Source organism: Patagioenas fasciata, chromosome 6, assembly GCF_037038585.1.
Source record: "Patagioenas fasciata isolate bPatFas1 chromosome 6, bPatFas1.hap1, whole genome shotgun sequence".
NCBI classification, from domain to species: Eukaryota; Metazoa; Chordata; class Aves; order Columbiformes; family Columbidae; genus Patagioenas; species Patagioenas fasciata.
Genome location: NC_092525.1, coordinates 23,609,745 through 23,623,042, shown reverse-complemented (window position 1 = coordinate 23,623,042; position 13,298 = coordinate 23,609,745). Strand labels below are relative to the sequence as shown.

The 13,298-nt window shown below is 58.1% G+C and overlaps 2 protein-coding genes across 8 annotated transcripts; both read right to left on the bottom strand.

Moving 5' to 3' along the window:
* Positions 1 to 51: 51 nt before the first annotated feature.
* PRKAB2 (protein kinase AMP-activated non-catalytic subunit beta 2) lies at positions 52 to 9,651 on the bottom strand. Of its 6 annotated transcripts, none has more exons than XM_065842799.2 (9): positions 7,710 to 7,732; positions 6,214 to 6,360; positions 5,160 to 5,337; positions 4,756 to 4,919; positions 3,767 to 3,860; positions 3,060 to 3,180; positions 1,709 to 1,842; positions 1,369 to 1,437; positions 52 to 913 (listed from the first exon to the last, which is right to left on the bottom strand). In XM_065842799.2, exons 3-9 carry the CDS (start codon positions 5,319 to 5,321, stop codon positions 836 to 838), a joined length of 822 nt encoding a protein of 273 aa, XP_065698871.1. In that variant the 5' UTR covers positions 5,322 to 5,337; positions 6,214 to 6,360; positions 7,710 to 7,732; the 3' UTR covers positions 52 to 835. The 6 variants fall into 6 exon arrangements, with proteins under 6 accessions (XP_065698871.1, XP_071666365.1, XP_071666364.1 ...); XM_071810264.1 differs by having other exon boundaries at positions 6,270 to 6,360; positions 7,710 to 7,728; XM_071810263.1 differs by lacking the exon at positions 7,710 to 7,732 and adding an exon at positions 6,758 to 7,602.
* LOC136103668 (flavin-containing monooxygenase 5-like) lies at positions 8,601 to 13,247 on the bottom strand. 2 transcript variants are annotated; one of them, XM_065841967.2, is made up of 8 exons: positions 12,535 to 13,247; positions 11,356 to 11,544; positions 11,117 to 11,279; positions 10,511 to 10,653; positions 10,057 to 10,256; positions 9,632 to 9,981; positions 9,151 to 9,238; positions 8,601 to 9,070 (listed from the first exon to the last, which is right to left on the bottom strand). In XM_065841967.2, the coding sequence occupies exons 1-8, from the start codon at positions 12,667 to 12,669 to the stop codon at positions 8,713 to 8,715; spliced, it is 1,626 nt and encodes a 541-aa protein (XP_065698039.2). In that variant the 5' UTR covers positions 12,670 to 13,247; the 3' UTR covers positions 8,601 to 8,712. The 2 variants fall into 2 exon arrangements, with proteins under 2 accessions (XP_065698039.2, XP_065698040.2); XM_065841968.2 differs by having other exon boundaries at positions 8,602 to 9,070; positions 9,151 to 9,223.
* Between the last annotated feature and the right edge of the window lie 51 nt (positions 13,248 to 13,298).

Below are 13,298 nucleotides of genomic sequence, written 5' to 3'. Positions count from 1 at the left end.
CTCCCCTCACTGCTCTGGAGCCCCCCACCAACACTAGGCCAGCAGCACCAGGAACAATAAATACTGTAATAAATAGAGAAAAATCTGTGGCGGGGTGCTGCTCCGGCAGCAGGCAGTGGAGCCGGGGTCCTGGGATACCTGCCCTGCTCTGCTCTCCCCAGGCCCCCTAGAGCAGGGGTGTGCACAGGTGTCCCTCTGGCTGTGACAAAGTCAGCGCTGCCCTGCAGAAGCACTCAGTTCAGTCCTTGATGGTGCTGTCCCGGTGGCAGGTAAGTGCAGCTGTGTCTGGCTGTACCAGCTCTCCTGCTGGCTCGATGCTGAACCTGGCAGAGGGCTGGGGCTGCAGCCAGAGCCTTCCTCAAAGCTGGGGAGCACAGGATGGGGATAGCCCCACACTCAGGACTTGGGGCAGAGGCTGGGGTGGCTTTGGAGGCTCATCACCAGGACAGCACAGCAACCTTCAGCAGGTAGGACACGTTCCTGGGCTGGGCGCAGGGGCAAGACCACCTTGGGGACCTTGCAGGCTGGAGAAGACAAGCAGGGTGAAGCCCTGTTCTGGTGAAGGCCATTCTGGTGAGCAGCAAAGTGGCCCCAGAGACTCGCAGAAGCCAAGGGGAGCTGTAGGTTGGTGGAAACCAAAGGTTAAATCAAGCCACACCAGTAGGATGGGACAGTGTCACAGGCCCCAGTGGCCCTAGGCTCATTGCTGGGGCCTGTGTCCCTGCCAGGTTGGAGGCTGGAGCCAGCGGCCAGTTGTCCCACAGTCCCGTGGCCCAATGTGTGCAGACAAAGCGGCGTTTCGTGTCCTGCGTGGGGGGGCGGGTGAGGCCCCGGCTCAGATGGGCTTGTACAGCAGCGTGGTGACGTACTTCTTCTTGTAGCGGTGTGTAGCACTGAGCACCATGACGCCATCCTGCGAGAGGCGCAGCGTCAGTGGGCGGGAGAGCAGCAACCCCAAGGCACCCATTGGGAAGAGGGCTTGGTGGGCTCAGGGAGCAGCCTCAGCCTTCCCCTCCACTGTCCTGAGCCTCACAGCCAGCGAGACACATCCAACACCCATGACAGGGAGCCAGGGCAGAGCAAGGGAAGGGGCCGGTGTGCAACTGGGGAGCCCAGGGCTGCCCAGCTCCACCACACTGTGGGGAGGCAGCTACAGGGAACGGGGAGCTGCAAGGAGCCCTCAACCCACATCCCTGCATGTGCCACACTTCACCAGGCAGCCAAGCTGTCCTTGTGTGGGTCATCCTGTCCCTGTACCACTGTCTCCACCCCACACTGTCCAGGTTCTGCTCCCTACAGGTGCTGCAGGCTCCTGGGAGCCACAGTAGCCCCTTCCCTCCCCAAGCAGCCTCAGGGACCTGCCCTTACCTTGATGGAGAGCGCATAGAGGTGATTGAGCATGACGTGGTTGGGTTCGGGCAGCAGTGCTGGGTCACACTAGGAGAAGAGGAGTGTCACAGGGGAACAGCACAGCCCTGACCTCCCAGCCCCAGCCATCACAGGGAGCTACCACCTCAGGCAATCTGAGCTGCTGGTGCCTCTGGCTGTTCTGAACAGGAACAGAGCAAGGAGCCAAACCAGCATGGTTATGGGGAAAAGTGATGTTCTTCCCAGGAAATGTGAAGGGGAGACCAGGCTCCCAGCATACAGGACTTCCCTTCCAACCCCAATGTGGCTCTTCACATGCAGGCAGTGTGCTGGTACCCACCGAGATGTTTGTGTCCTTGTTGAGGATGACCTGGAGGAGGTGAGGGGGGAGGATGGGCGGGGATTTGAAGCGCTCCTCGGGCCGATATACATACATCTCTTGGCCATAAGGACCAGGTGGTGAACTTGATAAGTCTGAAGAAAAGAGACAGGAAAAGACATTACATGGCTAAAGCAAGACTGGTGAGCAAAGAGTAGGTCCTAAGACACTGAGAAGGACACAGAAGGTTCTTACAGGCACAAACATCTTGTATGAGCCATGGCCATGTATCCTGTAGCAACAGCTCAGACTTTTCATGGCAGAAGCAGCAGCCAGGTGAGCCCTGGGCACTTCCAAGCAGGACTGCGAGCTGGTACATGCACTGACACAACACAAAACCCTGTAGGATCCACCCCAAGACCCCTGCGTGCAGTTCTCAGCACAGCTGGGTCACTCTCCCTTGTAGCAAGCAGCTGGCTTGCCCCAGAGCTGTGCCCTTTGCAGCAGGGGCACAGCAAGCAGCACACCTGCATGCTCGTGGTGCTGCAGAACTGCCTGACCAGGAGGTCCCAGGAAGGGTAGATAGGAAGTCCAGATCGAGCAGCTGCTCAGCCCACATGAAGGATCACAGGAGCTTCTGGCCCCTGGAAGCTGAACCTCCCAAACACATCTGACCTGACTGCTTTGGAACAGCCAGCACCTGGAAGGGCTCCACCTCACTGGAGCTCCTGCTGCTTGCTGGCTTCCTTCCAGTGAAGTATCTCCTGCCCAAGCTGGGTGAGGACATGGAGCTGAGGCTGTATCTGAGACGGGATTTACACCAGGCTGTGCTCGGAGCACCCTGGACTGAAAAACGACTGAGCTACCTGCCAGCATTACACACCAAGCCAGTGCTGCTGGTGTCTGCTTGGTAACCTAACCTGCTGCTGTAACACAAGCAGAGAGGGAGGTTTCTGATACGCTAGCACCAGTACAAATTACCTTGGCATGAAAACGAAGAGTCGCTGCTGAAAATAACCCAGGTCCTGCTCTTGCCTTAGCTTGTACCCCAGATCAGATGACTTGCTCACAGTTGAGCAGACAGAAAGGGGTGATGTTCCTGCTGTTTAGCAGTCTGAAATGGCTGCCTCAGCCACACACAGGCACTGACCCTGCGCTGGGACGGTGCCAGCACAGAACAAGTTACACCAGCACAGCCCCTCTATGGAGACAAAGCCTCAGCTGTGGACTGCTGAGGACACACTGCCAAACTCTTCCTGGGTGCAGGCCCACACCTTTGCTCAGGGGGTCTGCTCATCCCCAAAGCAGCAAGTCTCAGAGGAGAGGAGGTGGAAAATAGCACATGCAAAGCTGTAATGCCACAAAAACTCACCCCGACCTGAGGTTTCTGAGCTCTCCAAGGAATCCACCTTCAAAGCATCAAACACCTCAAAGTCAGACTTCTTGACGTGAATCAGGTTATTAATCGTCCCCATCTGGCTGGTGACCACAGGCTGGAGAGAAATGAGGTAAGGGTCTTTCTATGTTCATCTCCAATTACAGCACACACGATGCTTCTTAGATCCTCCCAGCCCAAAATGACTTTGCTGTGCTCAGAGAACAGGTGGCCAAGTGTCTAGCTCTGCTCTGTGCTTGCAGATCTCTGCTGTTTACCCTGGGGGGATTTCCCTTTACTCCCAGGCTCCTATATCACCTCCTATATTCATCCTCCATCCTGCTACATGCCAATGGGTAAGATGGGTAAGTGTCCTCTCCTTCCCCTGCTGCTACCATGTGATTCAGTTTGGAGGAGAACCTGCAAGTGAGTTCTGACTCCAAGGCTCATCTTCCCAGGTAGCCAATTCTGAATGGAGCTCAAAGGCCTCCTGGTGTTTCCCTGCCCATCAGTACCTTCCTGACACTCCCCCAGACAGCATCTCTAAGCCCAGAGGAACAAGCCTTCAAAAGGACACATAGGATGGAGGTGCCTCTTTCATTTTGGTAGATACCCTCTGCTCCTCCTGCTCCCCCTCTGCTGCAGTCATATCATGTCTAGTCCCCTGAAGACAAGATCTGCACGGATAAAGCTTTGAGCATTACCTCAGACGGGTCATGAACCCACTGGCCATCCACAAAAAATTTGTACTGGTGCTCTCCTTCTGGGAGGTCCAGGATAGCAACAAAATCGTTGTGGCTGTGCAGAGAGAACAGATGTGCAAAAGCATCACCCTGTTGATGCTCTGGATGTTGCTTTCCCACGAGGTCCAAGAAAACAGCGTTTTTTTCATGCACTGCCTTTATCCTAACACCTTCATGCAGGGTTAGGCTCGCTCATCCTCAGTGATCTGAGGGACAGATACAACAGGCGCCAGCGCTCAGAGGGCAAGCGTGGCTCAGACCCCTGAGAGTGAGGCTGCAAGGAGCGCAGGAGGCAGCCCAGCTCACAGGCCTGCCCTGCTGTCCATGGAAAAACAGTGTGGCAGACATCCTGTGCAAAACATGCTGGAGAGGAGGCATGGGCAACACATCTAACCCTGCTCTGGTACTGCAGGTCGGGGGCAGCAAAGGTAGCAGCTCTGTTAAGCTTGTAATTGAGATAAACCCATTCCAGATGATTTGCTGGGATTATGCCCAGAGTCCTACTTAACGTTTTCATGGAAATCACAGATGTATTGCAGAACAGTGAGAACATCATTAGGGCAGGGAGACATTTGAGGGACAAATAAACAGCCCCTGCTGGCAACAAAACAACTAGGCATGGGGTGAGACCACAGCCAAGAGAAGAGCTGACAGCCTGCAGGGGACAGCCACATATCTGGGCAGTGCTCTGCTGCCAGGACTAGGTGCCGTGTGACATCCACCTGGGCAAGCAAAGCGACCCATCCTGTCCTGTCCCTCCATTTCACAACTTCCCACCACCATGCAGCACCACCCAGGCAAGAAGCTGACTCCATGTTTGTGCTTAGACCCTCTGGCTTGGGTGAACTGAGGAAAGCCATGTAAGCAACGGGAACAACAACCAGAAAGGAGACAGAAAACACTCCCTGCGATGGAGTGGAGAACACAGAGTGACCTGAGGGACTGGCTACCTCTTGATGAGTGGAATCTTGGTGCTCCAGTTGTTGAAAGATCCGGAGATGAAGACCTCTTTGCCTCCATCAGCCCAGCGGATGACAGTGGGACGAGCCTGTTGGGACGGTTTCGACTCCTCCAGATCTGGCTGCCATGACACAAACTCCTTGTCCCCAGGAATCTGAGCAAAGGAAACCAGAGCCTGACTGAGATACAGAAACAACCACAACCACATTTATTTCCTTCTGGCCTCTACCAGCCCACCTGCACAATCCAGATGAGGGCATTGTGAGCTTCTTCAGCCTCCCAGCTCTGCCCAGATCCCTCACACGCTGGGACCACAGCCCCATGCAGCCGGTGAGCTGAAGCCTCAGCCACAGCCCCCCAGGGCAGGACAGAGAAGGCAGCAGCCCGCCCCTACCTTGGAGTCATGGGAGCTGAAAACACTGGGGTCATCGGTGCTGCCCACCATGATCTTGTGCGGGTGCTCCTTGGCAGGGTGAGCAGCACCGGAGCCATCTGCACGGTGGGATTTGGAGCCATGGCGCTCCCCAGACACTCGCTCGCTGGTGGTGTTCCCCATGACAGCTCAGCAGACCCTGCGAGAGAAAGAGGATGGCAGTGTGGCCATGCCTGTGGGTTCTGGCAGTGAGGAGAGGAGCAAAGGCACTGTTTCCCAGTGTTCTTTGCCACAGGAGACTGACAGCAATCCTAAAAAAGGCCCAAAGTTCAACCCCACTGCCAAGTTTGGGAGCTGAAGGGGAATTTAACAAACAAGACAGCTTGACCTAATTATAGCCACATCCTTATGAACCGCGGCTCCAGTTAAGCTGGTAATTGTTACAAAACTGATACCAGTTATGCTACGTCCCACGCAAGCCCCCAGCAGCCAGTGCAGTAAAGGGGGTGAAGGTAAAAATAAAGCCAACCTCTGCTGGCAAATCAGTTGCTTGGTGTTAACAGAGCCTGTTTCACAGTCCAACAGTCAGGCTCCACAGACAAATCCCCTACAACCAGCAAGGAAACAGCCGGGGAGTGAAAGCAGCAGCTGTTTAGCAGCTCCCAACAAATCTCCAAGATCTCACTGGCAGAAGATCGGAGCCTCACACCCCGCAAAGGCGACAGGGAGCATTTAAAGTGCCTGAGTGGAATCGCCCAAGCTGGAGTTTGGCCAAGGTGTAGGGCTAATGCCACAGCGTCTGCAAAAGGCTCAGTTTTCGGCGGCATTCACTCAGCATTCAAAAGGCAAGCCACTGTGTCAGCACAGTGCAGCGAGGAGGTAGGCTTGTGGCCACACCGAGCGCTCCGGTGCCTGTCTGGCCCTTTGGAGACACAGGGGGAGGGAAGGGCAACCCCAGCCGCCTCAGTGTCGCTCTGCAGCTGGAGATGGGCCCTCATCCCCCATCTCACCCAGCTCAGACAAGGCAAAGCAGAAGATTTGGCCATACAATGCCAAGCCATTAAGAACTACACACCTTTTGGGACAAACAACAAAGCCACTGCAAGCTACACAGGACTCTTCAGGCTTTACCCAGTTTCCAGCAGCTGAGATGGATACAGGATTCTTGCCCCCCTCCTGGGCTTATTTTGCAGCTTTCAGCTTACTGTGCTGATCATGGGCTCTGCAGGGAAAGTCAAGAGGGCAGCCAGCCTTGTTTCATGCACTTAGTTGTGACATTTGGACATTTATTTGTTTAGAAGATCAAGTTACACGAAGGGGGCAGGGCAAGGGTGCCAGCCAAAGCCAGACTTTAGAAAATTACAGAGCAATTACAAAAGTATTTCTTAAATCCTGAGGGCTAAAAGCCCAAGTGGGCAGGTAAGCCGTACCTCCACCCCCTCTCAGTGAGGATCAAGCGCACCTGCAGACCCAGGTCAGATGAGCATGCTGCTTTCTCTGATATCTTCCCCCTCTGCCCTGGAGGAGACTCAGCCAGCTCCTGGCAAAACCTGCCCCTGTGCCACTAGACCTGCTGCTGAGGAGCTTCTTCCCCAGTATCTCCACTAAGGCTCCCTTACTTCTCATCTACGGGGAAGAAGGCAGGGAAGGCTGAACGTCCTCTTGTACCAAGGCAGACCTGTGAGACAGGTGTAGGTGTTAACAGATATGAAACCTTCTCTTTCACCTCTCTAAAGGGAATTCGGTCCCTCTTGCTGTCCCTTACAGTCAGCCCTTGTAGCACAGCATGCTCTGATGGCATGACACAAGACATCCCAGGTGCTGATGGAATAGCTGCCCATGCCAAAGCCTGAGCAAAACCTGCAGCATCTCAGTGCTCCCGCTGCAGTCCCTGGTCAGGGGGTCCCTGCTGGAGCCATCACGAGGTCCCTTCAGTTTCAGTTTTCAACCATCTCCCCACTTCGCTTCTGAAAATGAAATTCACCAGTTCCCCCAGAAATGCCTCTCCCGCTCCACCAGTGACCCGTCCCGAGAAACCCAGCCTGAGAGGGTTTATTTTGGAGAGATGGGGTCTCTGCTCAGCTGACACCTCCCGGTACCAGTGTCACCCGGGGCACCCTGAGCCGACTGCGCTCCCCCACCTCCCTCGGGGTTGTGTAAGGTTAAGGGGATGAGCAGGGAGAGGAAACCCGCCCTTCCATGGACTGGGACAAGGGCTGTGCACAGCGGTGGCAGTGGCGGGGCTGTCACAGCACACACAGCCACCCGCTCCCCGGCCGGGACACGGCGAAGCGGCGTCTGCCATGGCCCCGAGGAGAAGCGGGAAGGGGCAGGGCCCTCCAGCGGGACTCTGAGCCGGCTGCTGGGGTCAACCACAAATGCGGCGTCCGGGCCCCCGCCAGCCACCGCAGTGTCACCCGTGGGGACGGCGTCACCCGCGGGGACGCACAGCCAAGCCTCACGCACCGTCTCCCGCGGCAGCGCCCGGTCAGCTGCCAGCCCCCCAACCCGCCCGCGGCCCGGCCAGCCATGACACGCCGCTGTCACCCCCGGCCCCGACCGCCGCCCCACCTGGCCGCCGCCGCCTCCCCGCTCTCCGCCTCCGTCCAAAATGGCGACACCCCCCCGCCGCCACCGCCAGCCTCTGCGGGGCGCTCTGGCCCGCCCCCGCCCGCCGCTCTATGGCCGCGCCCCCCGCAGCCCCGCTTCCTCGCTGCCGGCCAGCCGCCATGTTTTTTAAGGGAAGCTTCGCCCATTGTTGTGAAGGGTAGTCGGCCTGGCGCGCGGACGTGGCGGCTGGGCGCCGCGTTGGCTTCAGCCGCGCCGCAGCCGGCGGGCGGACGGCCATGTCGGTTAAGGGCAGGGCTGGGGCTCGGGGGTAGCTGCGGGGCTGGGCAGGATGGCTGTGGGGTGGTATTGGGTAAGCCGTGGGTTGTAAGTGGCCAGAGCGCTGCTAGTGGCTGGCAGGTCAGACGCCCCGGGAGGGACACCAGAAACTAAAACAGCCCATGCAGTGGGTTCCCTGCTCCCCGTGCACGGGGACAAACGTTATTGTTCCCTTCCCCAGGTGCCCTGGCCGGGCCGGTTCCTGGTTTCCCCACCACCTAGCCCATGGGTAGAGCTTGTGGAGTTGCTGGGCCGGGGTTTAGGGAAGGGGAGGGATTCCCTGTCCTCGGAGCAGCCCCTTACAAGACCTGGTGTGTTCCCAGCACCGCAGGAAGTTGAGACAGGCCAGACTGGCTGGCATTTGTTGCACTGAGGGTGGTGAGACCCGGGCCCAGGTTGCCCAGGTTGGTGGTGGATGCCCCATCCCTGGAGACATCCCAGGCCAGGCTGGATCAGGCTCTGAGCAGCCTGATCTGGGTGGAGATGTCCCTGCTCATGGCAGGAGTTGGACTAGATGAGCTTCCAACCTAAACCATTCTATGATTCTATAATAAGCTGTGTCTTCAAGAAACCGACTCTCTGTGCTTCCTGATGTGGCGGCAGACCTAGCAAGAGATGACAGAAACACCCGAGCCCAAAGGAAAGGAAGACGATTGCCAGGAGGACCTGCTGTCTCTTTCATTTTAGGCTAAGGAGAGAGTGAGACATAGACAAGCGTGGCCACAATCAAACCCACACTGAAGATGACCTTGAAGATGTGTGGCATGGTGCCGGAGCGGGCAGGGTGGCCCCCGGCTCTGGGTTGCAGTGGTTTGATAATGCGCTGGTGCTGGGTGAGGATGGCCTCCCTGGCACCGGCCCACCGGCCTGGGCCCTGCAGGCGGTACTGGTACGGTGTGCAGGGCCCGAAGGCCACCTCCAGCGCCAGCTTGGGGTCGGTGAGGAAGAGGGCGAGCAGGTTGGGCTTGACACCCACCTGACAGGCGAGCTCATCCATGTAGGGGATGTAATCCACCTGGATGGTGTGCCGCTGGCTCCTCACGTACCTGCGGGCAGGGAGGGCAGGGAGCTTGGCACACGAATACAGGGGGAACGGTGGCAGCGGCGATGCACATGGGGTCCTTACCGCTTGGCCATTTTCTCCCTGGTTTGTGTGACATCAGCCAGCATGTCGGCAGGTGGCGGCAGGTGCTGCAGCCCTGGGGAGGAGGAGGCTGTGGATGGAGGGAGGGCTGTGCTCCTGCCATGCTGTGGCTGGCTCTGTGGCCCAACCTACCTTCTGCTCGCACACAAAAGCCTTTGCATCTTCAGGGATGCGCCATCATGGCAAGAGCAAAGCAGGAGTCACAGGCAAAGAAAGTAATGTCAGGAGAGGGAGAAGGTGGGTTGCAGGCAACAGGACCTGTTAGTGGCCTCCCCAAGAGCAGATAAGCATGAGACTCATTGCAAAATGGAGCTCTGGGTTTTGTCCCTATGACTAAGCAAAAGGACAGCAAAAGTAAGTAGAAGGACTGCTGTGCGAGGGGCTGCAGCCAGCTGAACAAGTCAGCCTTGCTGTAGCCAAGGAAGCCTGGCCACCCTGCATTTCCACACCCTGCCTCACTTACCTTTGAAGACACGGGTGGCCCAGCGACACTGGAGCTCGGAGATGGGCATGATGGCACCCAGGGGCTGGATGAAGCCGATGAAAGCCAATGTCGGCTTCTCCAAGTCAGGAGGGAACATGAATTTGTAGAGGGGGATCTGGTTCTCCACCACCTTCACACAGCCCTCCAGGAAGGGGAAGGAGAAGCTGTATCCTGTGGCAAAGACCACAGTGTCGATGTCTTCCTTGGTGCCATCCTCAAAGATGGCAGACGTCTCTGTGAACTCTTGAATGTTTGGCTTCACCAGCACCCTGCCCGAAATGATGCGGTTTGGCAGGTCATCGTTGACAGTCGGGTGCTGCTCAAAGATCCTGGAAGGCACAGACAGATGTTGTGTGGGGCCCAGGCACTGGGGCAGGTTCCCGGGGTGCTGCTGGGACACTCACCGGTGCCGGGGCTGGAGGCCATAGAGTGCATGGTCGAAGCGGGTGTTGAGCTTCCTCTCCAGGAAAAAGTTGCTGACGTTGTGAGGCACCAGGCTGCGGAGGAGCTGTATGGAGCGCCTGATGTAGGAGAAGTCAAAGGGGTACCCACCATCTGCCAGCCGGTGCAGCACCCAGGTCCCGCGCTTGGTGCTGAGGAAGACCTGGGAGGAAGGAGATGGGGGGTGGTGGTGTGGTAGCATCCTTTGGACCAGGCTGGGCCCCTGCCATGCTCCTTGGACAGGGATGTAGGCACGGCTGCTGGGACTTCAACAACCACCCCCATCGAGAGGGGATGGGGTGCTTGGCGCTGGGTGCTGCTGGAGGGAGGGTAGCCTGTGGGATGGCAGGGAGTTGCCTGGTGCCCTCTGGGGTCTGAATAATAATCCCCCGAGCCACGGGGGCTCTCCCAGCGCACCTGCTCTGCTGTGTGGCTCAGCTCCACTGCGATGTCAACGCCTGAGTTCCCGGCACCGACCACAACCACCCGCTTTCCCGAAAAGGACTGCGGGCTCTTGTAGTCTCGGCTGTGCAGGTACCAGCCCTCAAACTTTTCCAGCCCTGGAAGAGAGAGGGAAGCCATACCGGGCAGGGATGTGGGACAGGGGATGACTGTCCCCCTGGTTTGACCAGTTGTGTGTTTTGGGAACAGGCTTGGAACAATGTGACCAGTGGGAGTGATGTAGCCCTGGGATGGTGCATGGAGAGGTGGTGAAATCTCCAGCCTGGGAGATGCTCAGTGTGGCCCTGAGCATCCTGCTGGCATGTTTTTGGAGGGAGAGGTGAGCTGACAGCACTGCCACATGCCAGCAGGGCACTTTGGTCAAGAACTGACGGCAGGGTAAAAGCCACCATGGACGGACCACCAAGATGGGTGGGATAGCAGCATGCACATGCAGTCTCACCTGGTGCATTAACCTGTGGAGGCATTTTTGACAGTAGCTGGAGTGGATAGGGGCTAAGCTGGAGAGGAGGGTAATCCCAAAGGACCAAGGCAGCAGGTGAGTGGCCTGTGGCGCTGTACCTGGGAAGGAGCTCAGCGGGAGATGTGCCTCGCAGTGGTGCCCGGTGCACACCAGCACGGCATCGAAGACGGCCGCCTCCTGCTTCCCCTCGCTCTCTGTCACCACCTCCCACTGGCCCGTGGTGGCAAAGTCGGGGCATTTGGAAACGCGGCACACGCTGGTCTGGGCACGGGGACAGCAGGCGTCAGGTACCCTGTGCCCCTCAGCCCCACCGCTCCCCAGTTCCCCCATCACTCACCCTGAAGCGGATGTGGCGGAGCAGGTGGAAGTGCTGGGCGTACATGCGGAAATACTCCATGATCTTGGAGTTGTGCATGTAGTTGGGGAAGTCCTCGGGGATGGGGAAGTCGCTGAAGCACATCATCTCCTTGGAGGTGTTGATGATGACGGAGCGGTAGATGCTGGCACGGCCCTCCTCGGAGTGCTCCTGCGGGAGCGGGGCACGGCTCAGCGCTGGCACAGGGACCCCAGGGCTGCCTGCCCTGCCTGGTGCCTTGCCCTGCCTGTGGTGACAGTGGGGGTCTTGTGCCTCAGTTTCCATGCTCCCTGGCCCTGCTGAGGCAGTGCGTTCCCAAAGCTGTCTGTGATGCCATTGCCCTGGTTGCCTCGTCAGGTCTCGCTGGCTGCTGAACCAGCTCGGGCACTTCCAGCTGAGTGACCGCTCCTGCTCACTGGGTCTCTGCTGTGGCAGCTGGGCGCTGCTGCCTTGGTTCTGCTCCACCAACCCCAATTCTGACCCACGTGGGCAGAACCAGTGAACTGTAACCGAGCCACCCCAAACCCCACGCTGGCAAGGTGCATTGTGTGTCCCCTTGGGCTCTCCCACCTGCGTATCAGGGCATGGTGGGAATGCTTGTCTTCTTGTCAGTGGTTCCCCGGGAGGAAAAGTCAGCAGCTTCGTTAGGTGGGGGCAGAAGCAAATGCCAGGACTTGCCTCGAGGCAGGGAAAGCCAAGGCAGCGCTGGGTGCCTCTGTGTGGGCAAGCAGCACAGAAGCAGAGAGAGGAGCAACCATGACTTCCAGAAAAGGGCTGGTCAGGATGGGGACCAGGACAGCCATCAGGGTCAGACAGGACTGGGATGGGTAGGAAAGGGCTAGAGGGGACCAGGATCAAAGCAGCAGGGAAGGGATGGATGAAGGATGGGAAGGGGCAGGCTGAGCTGGGGGTGCAAGTCCTTGGGGAGGGTCCTTTCTGCTGCTGGTGGGAAAGAGATGGGTCCTATGTGGCCAGAGCACCACCTGGAACCATGGAGACCTCCAGCTGCTGCAGCTGTTTTTCTTTCCTCTGGTTTTCCTTGGAAACCTACCTGCACAGGCATGCAAAACAAGGGAGCGGTGCTTCATTAGCTGCTAACGACCCATCCCAGAACCATCCGTGCTGCTGTCGCGAGGCAGGCTGGCACAGCACGGGTCTTACCTCAAAGCGCCAGAGCCCCCCGATGTCCCCACTCCTCTCGAAGCAGGTGGGTACCAGCCCCTCATCCAGGCAGCTTTTCAGGGCACAGAGGCCAGAGGCACCAGCCCCGATGATGGCTACTCTCAGGGCAGCCATGTCCCGTGGAGGGGTGGTGGCAGGGATGCTGGGGAAGCTTTGGCCAGGGGTAACACACCCTCGGGGGGGTGCAGAGCCTGGTGGGTCACACCCAGGGGACGTGTGGTGCTGCTCAGTCAGGGATGGCTGTCCTTGTGCTTCCTGTGGGCGACTGACGTCAGCTGGGCTGTCACAAGATTGTTTCTTCCAGCCATGATATACAGGTTCCCCTTGCTGCTGTGCCACGCCTCCTGCCTGCGCCTGCCCTCCCCAAGGGGCTCTTTAGGTTCTTGGGCACGGGGGCTGAGATGTGGCCACACTCCTGATTTTGGGAGGTTGTGGCATGGGAAGCAAAACTATGGGGACCCTTGAGGCATTGGTGGCCAGCAGCTGTGCCAGCACCAGCATGTGGTGGCCAAGATCCCTTGTCACCACTCTGGGTCCTCAATCCCCATCAGCCATCCTCTGGAGGGGCTGCATAAGGTGGGACTGGGCTGTGCTCCTGTGAGCACCTGGGCAAGGCTGTTTTGCTGTGGCTACCTGTATGTGTGTGCATGTCTGTGCATGCAGGTCTGCATGCAGCCCATGCTGCTGCGGAGCTGGAGCTGTGCCGCTGGCACGACCCTGGCCTCAAACCCATGCGCATTCCC

Excerpts from the sequence above, each read along its gene's own strand:
- PRKAB2 (XM_071810265.1), bottom strand. The coding sequence starts at position 5,321 with ATGGGGAACACCACCAGCGAGCGAGTGTCTGGGGAGCGCCATGGCTCC. Across the intron at positions 3,861-4,755 it reads AAGATTCCACTCATCAAGAG|CCACAACGATTTTGTTGCTA; the intron begins GTAGCCAGTCCC and ends CTCTCTGCACAG. Across the intron at positions 1,843-3,059 it reads CTCAGAAACCTCAGGTCGGG|ACTTATCAAGTTCACCACCT; the intron begins GTGAGTTTTTGT and ends TCTTTTCTTCAG.
- LOC136103668 (XM_065841967.2), bottom strand. The coding sequence starts at position 12,669 with ATGGCTGCCCTGAGAGTAGCCATCATCGGGGCTGGTGCCTCTGGCCTC. Across the intron at positions 11,280-11,355 it reads TCCGCCACATCCGCTTCAGG|ACCAGCGTGTGCCGCGTTTC; the intron begins GTGAGTGATGGG and ends CCCCGTGCCCAG. Across the intron at positions 9,071-9,150 it reads AGGGAGAAAATGGCCAAGCG|GTACGTGAGGAGCCAGCGGC; the intron begins GTAAGGACCCCA and ends CCCTGCCCGCAG.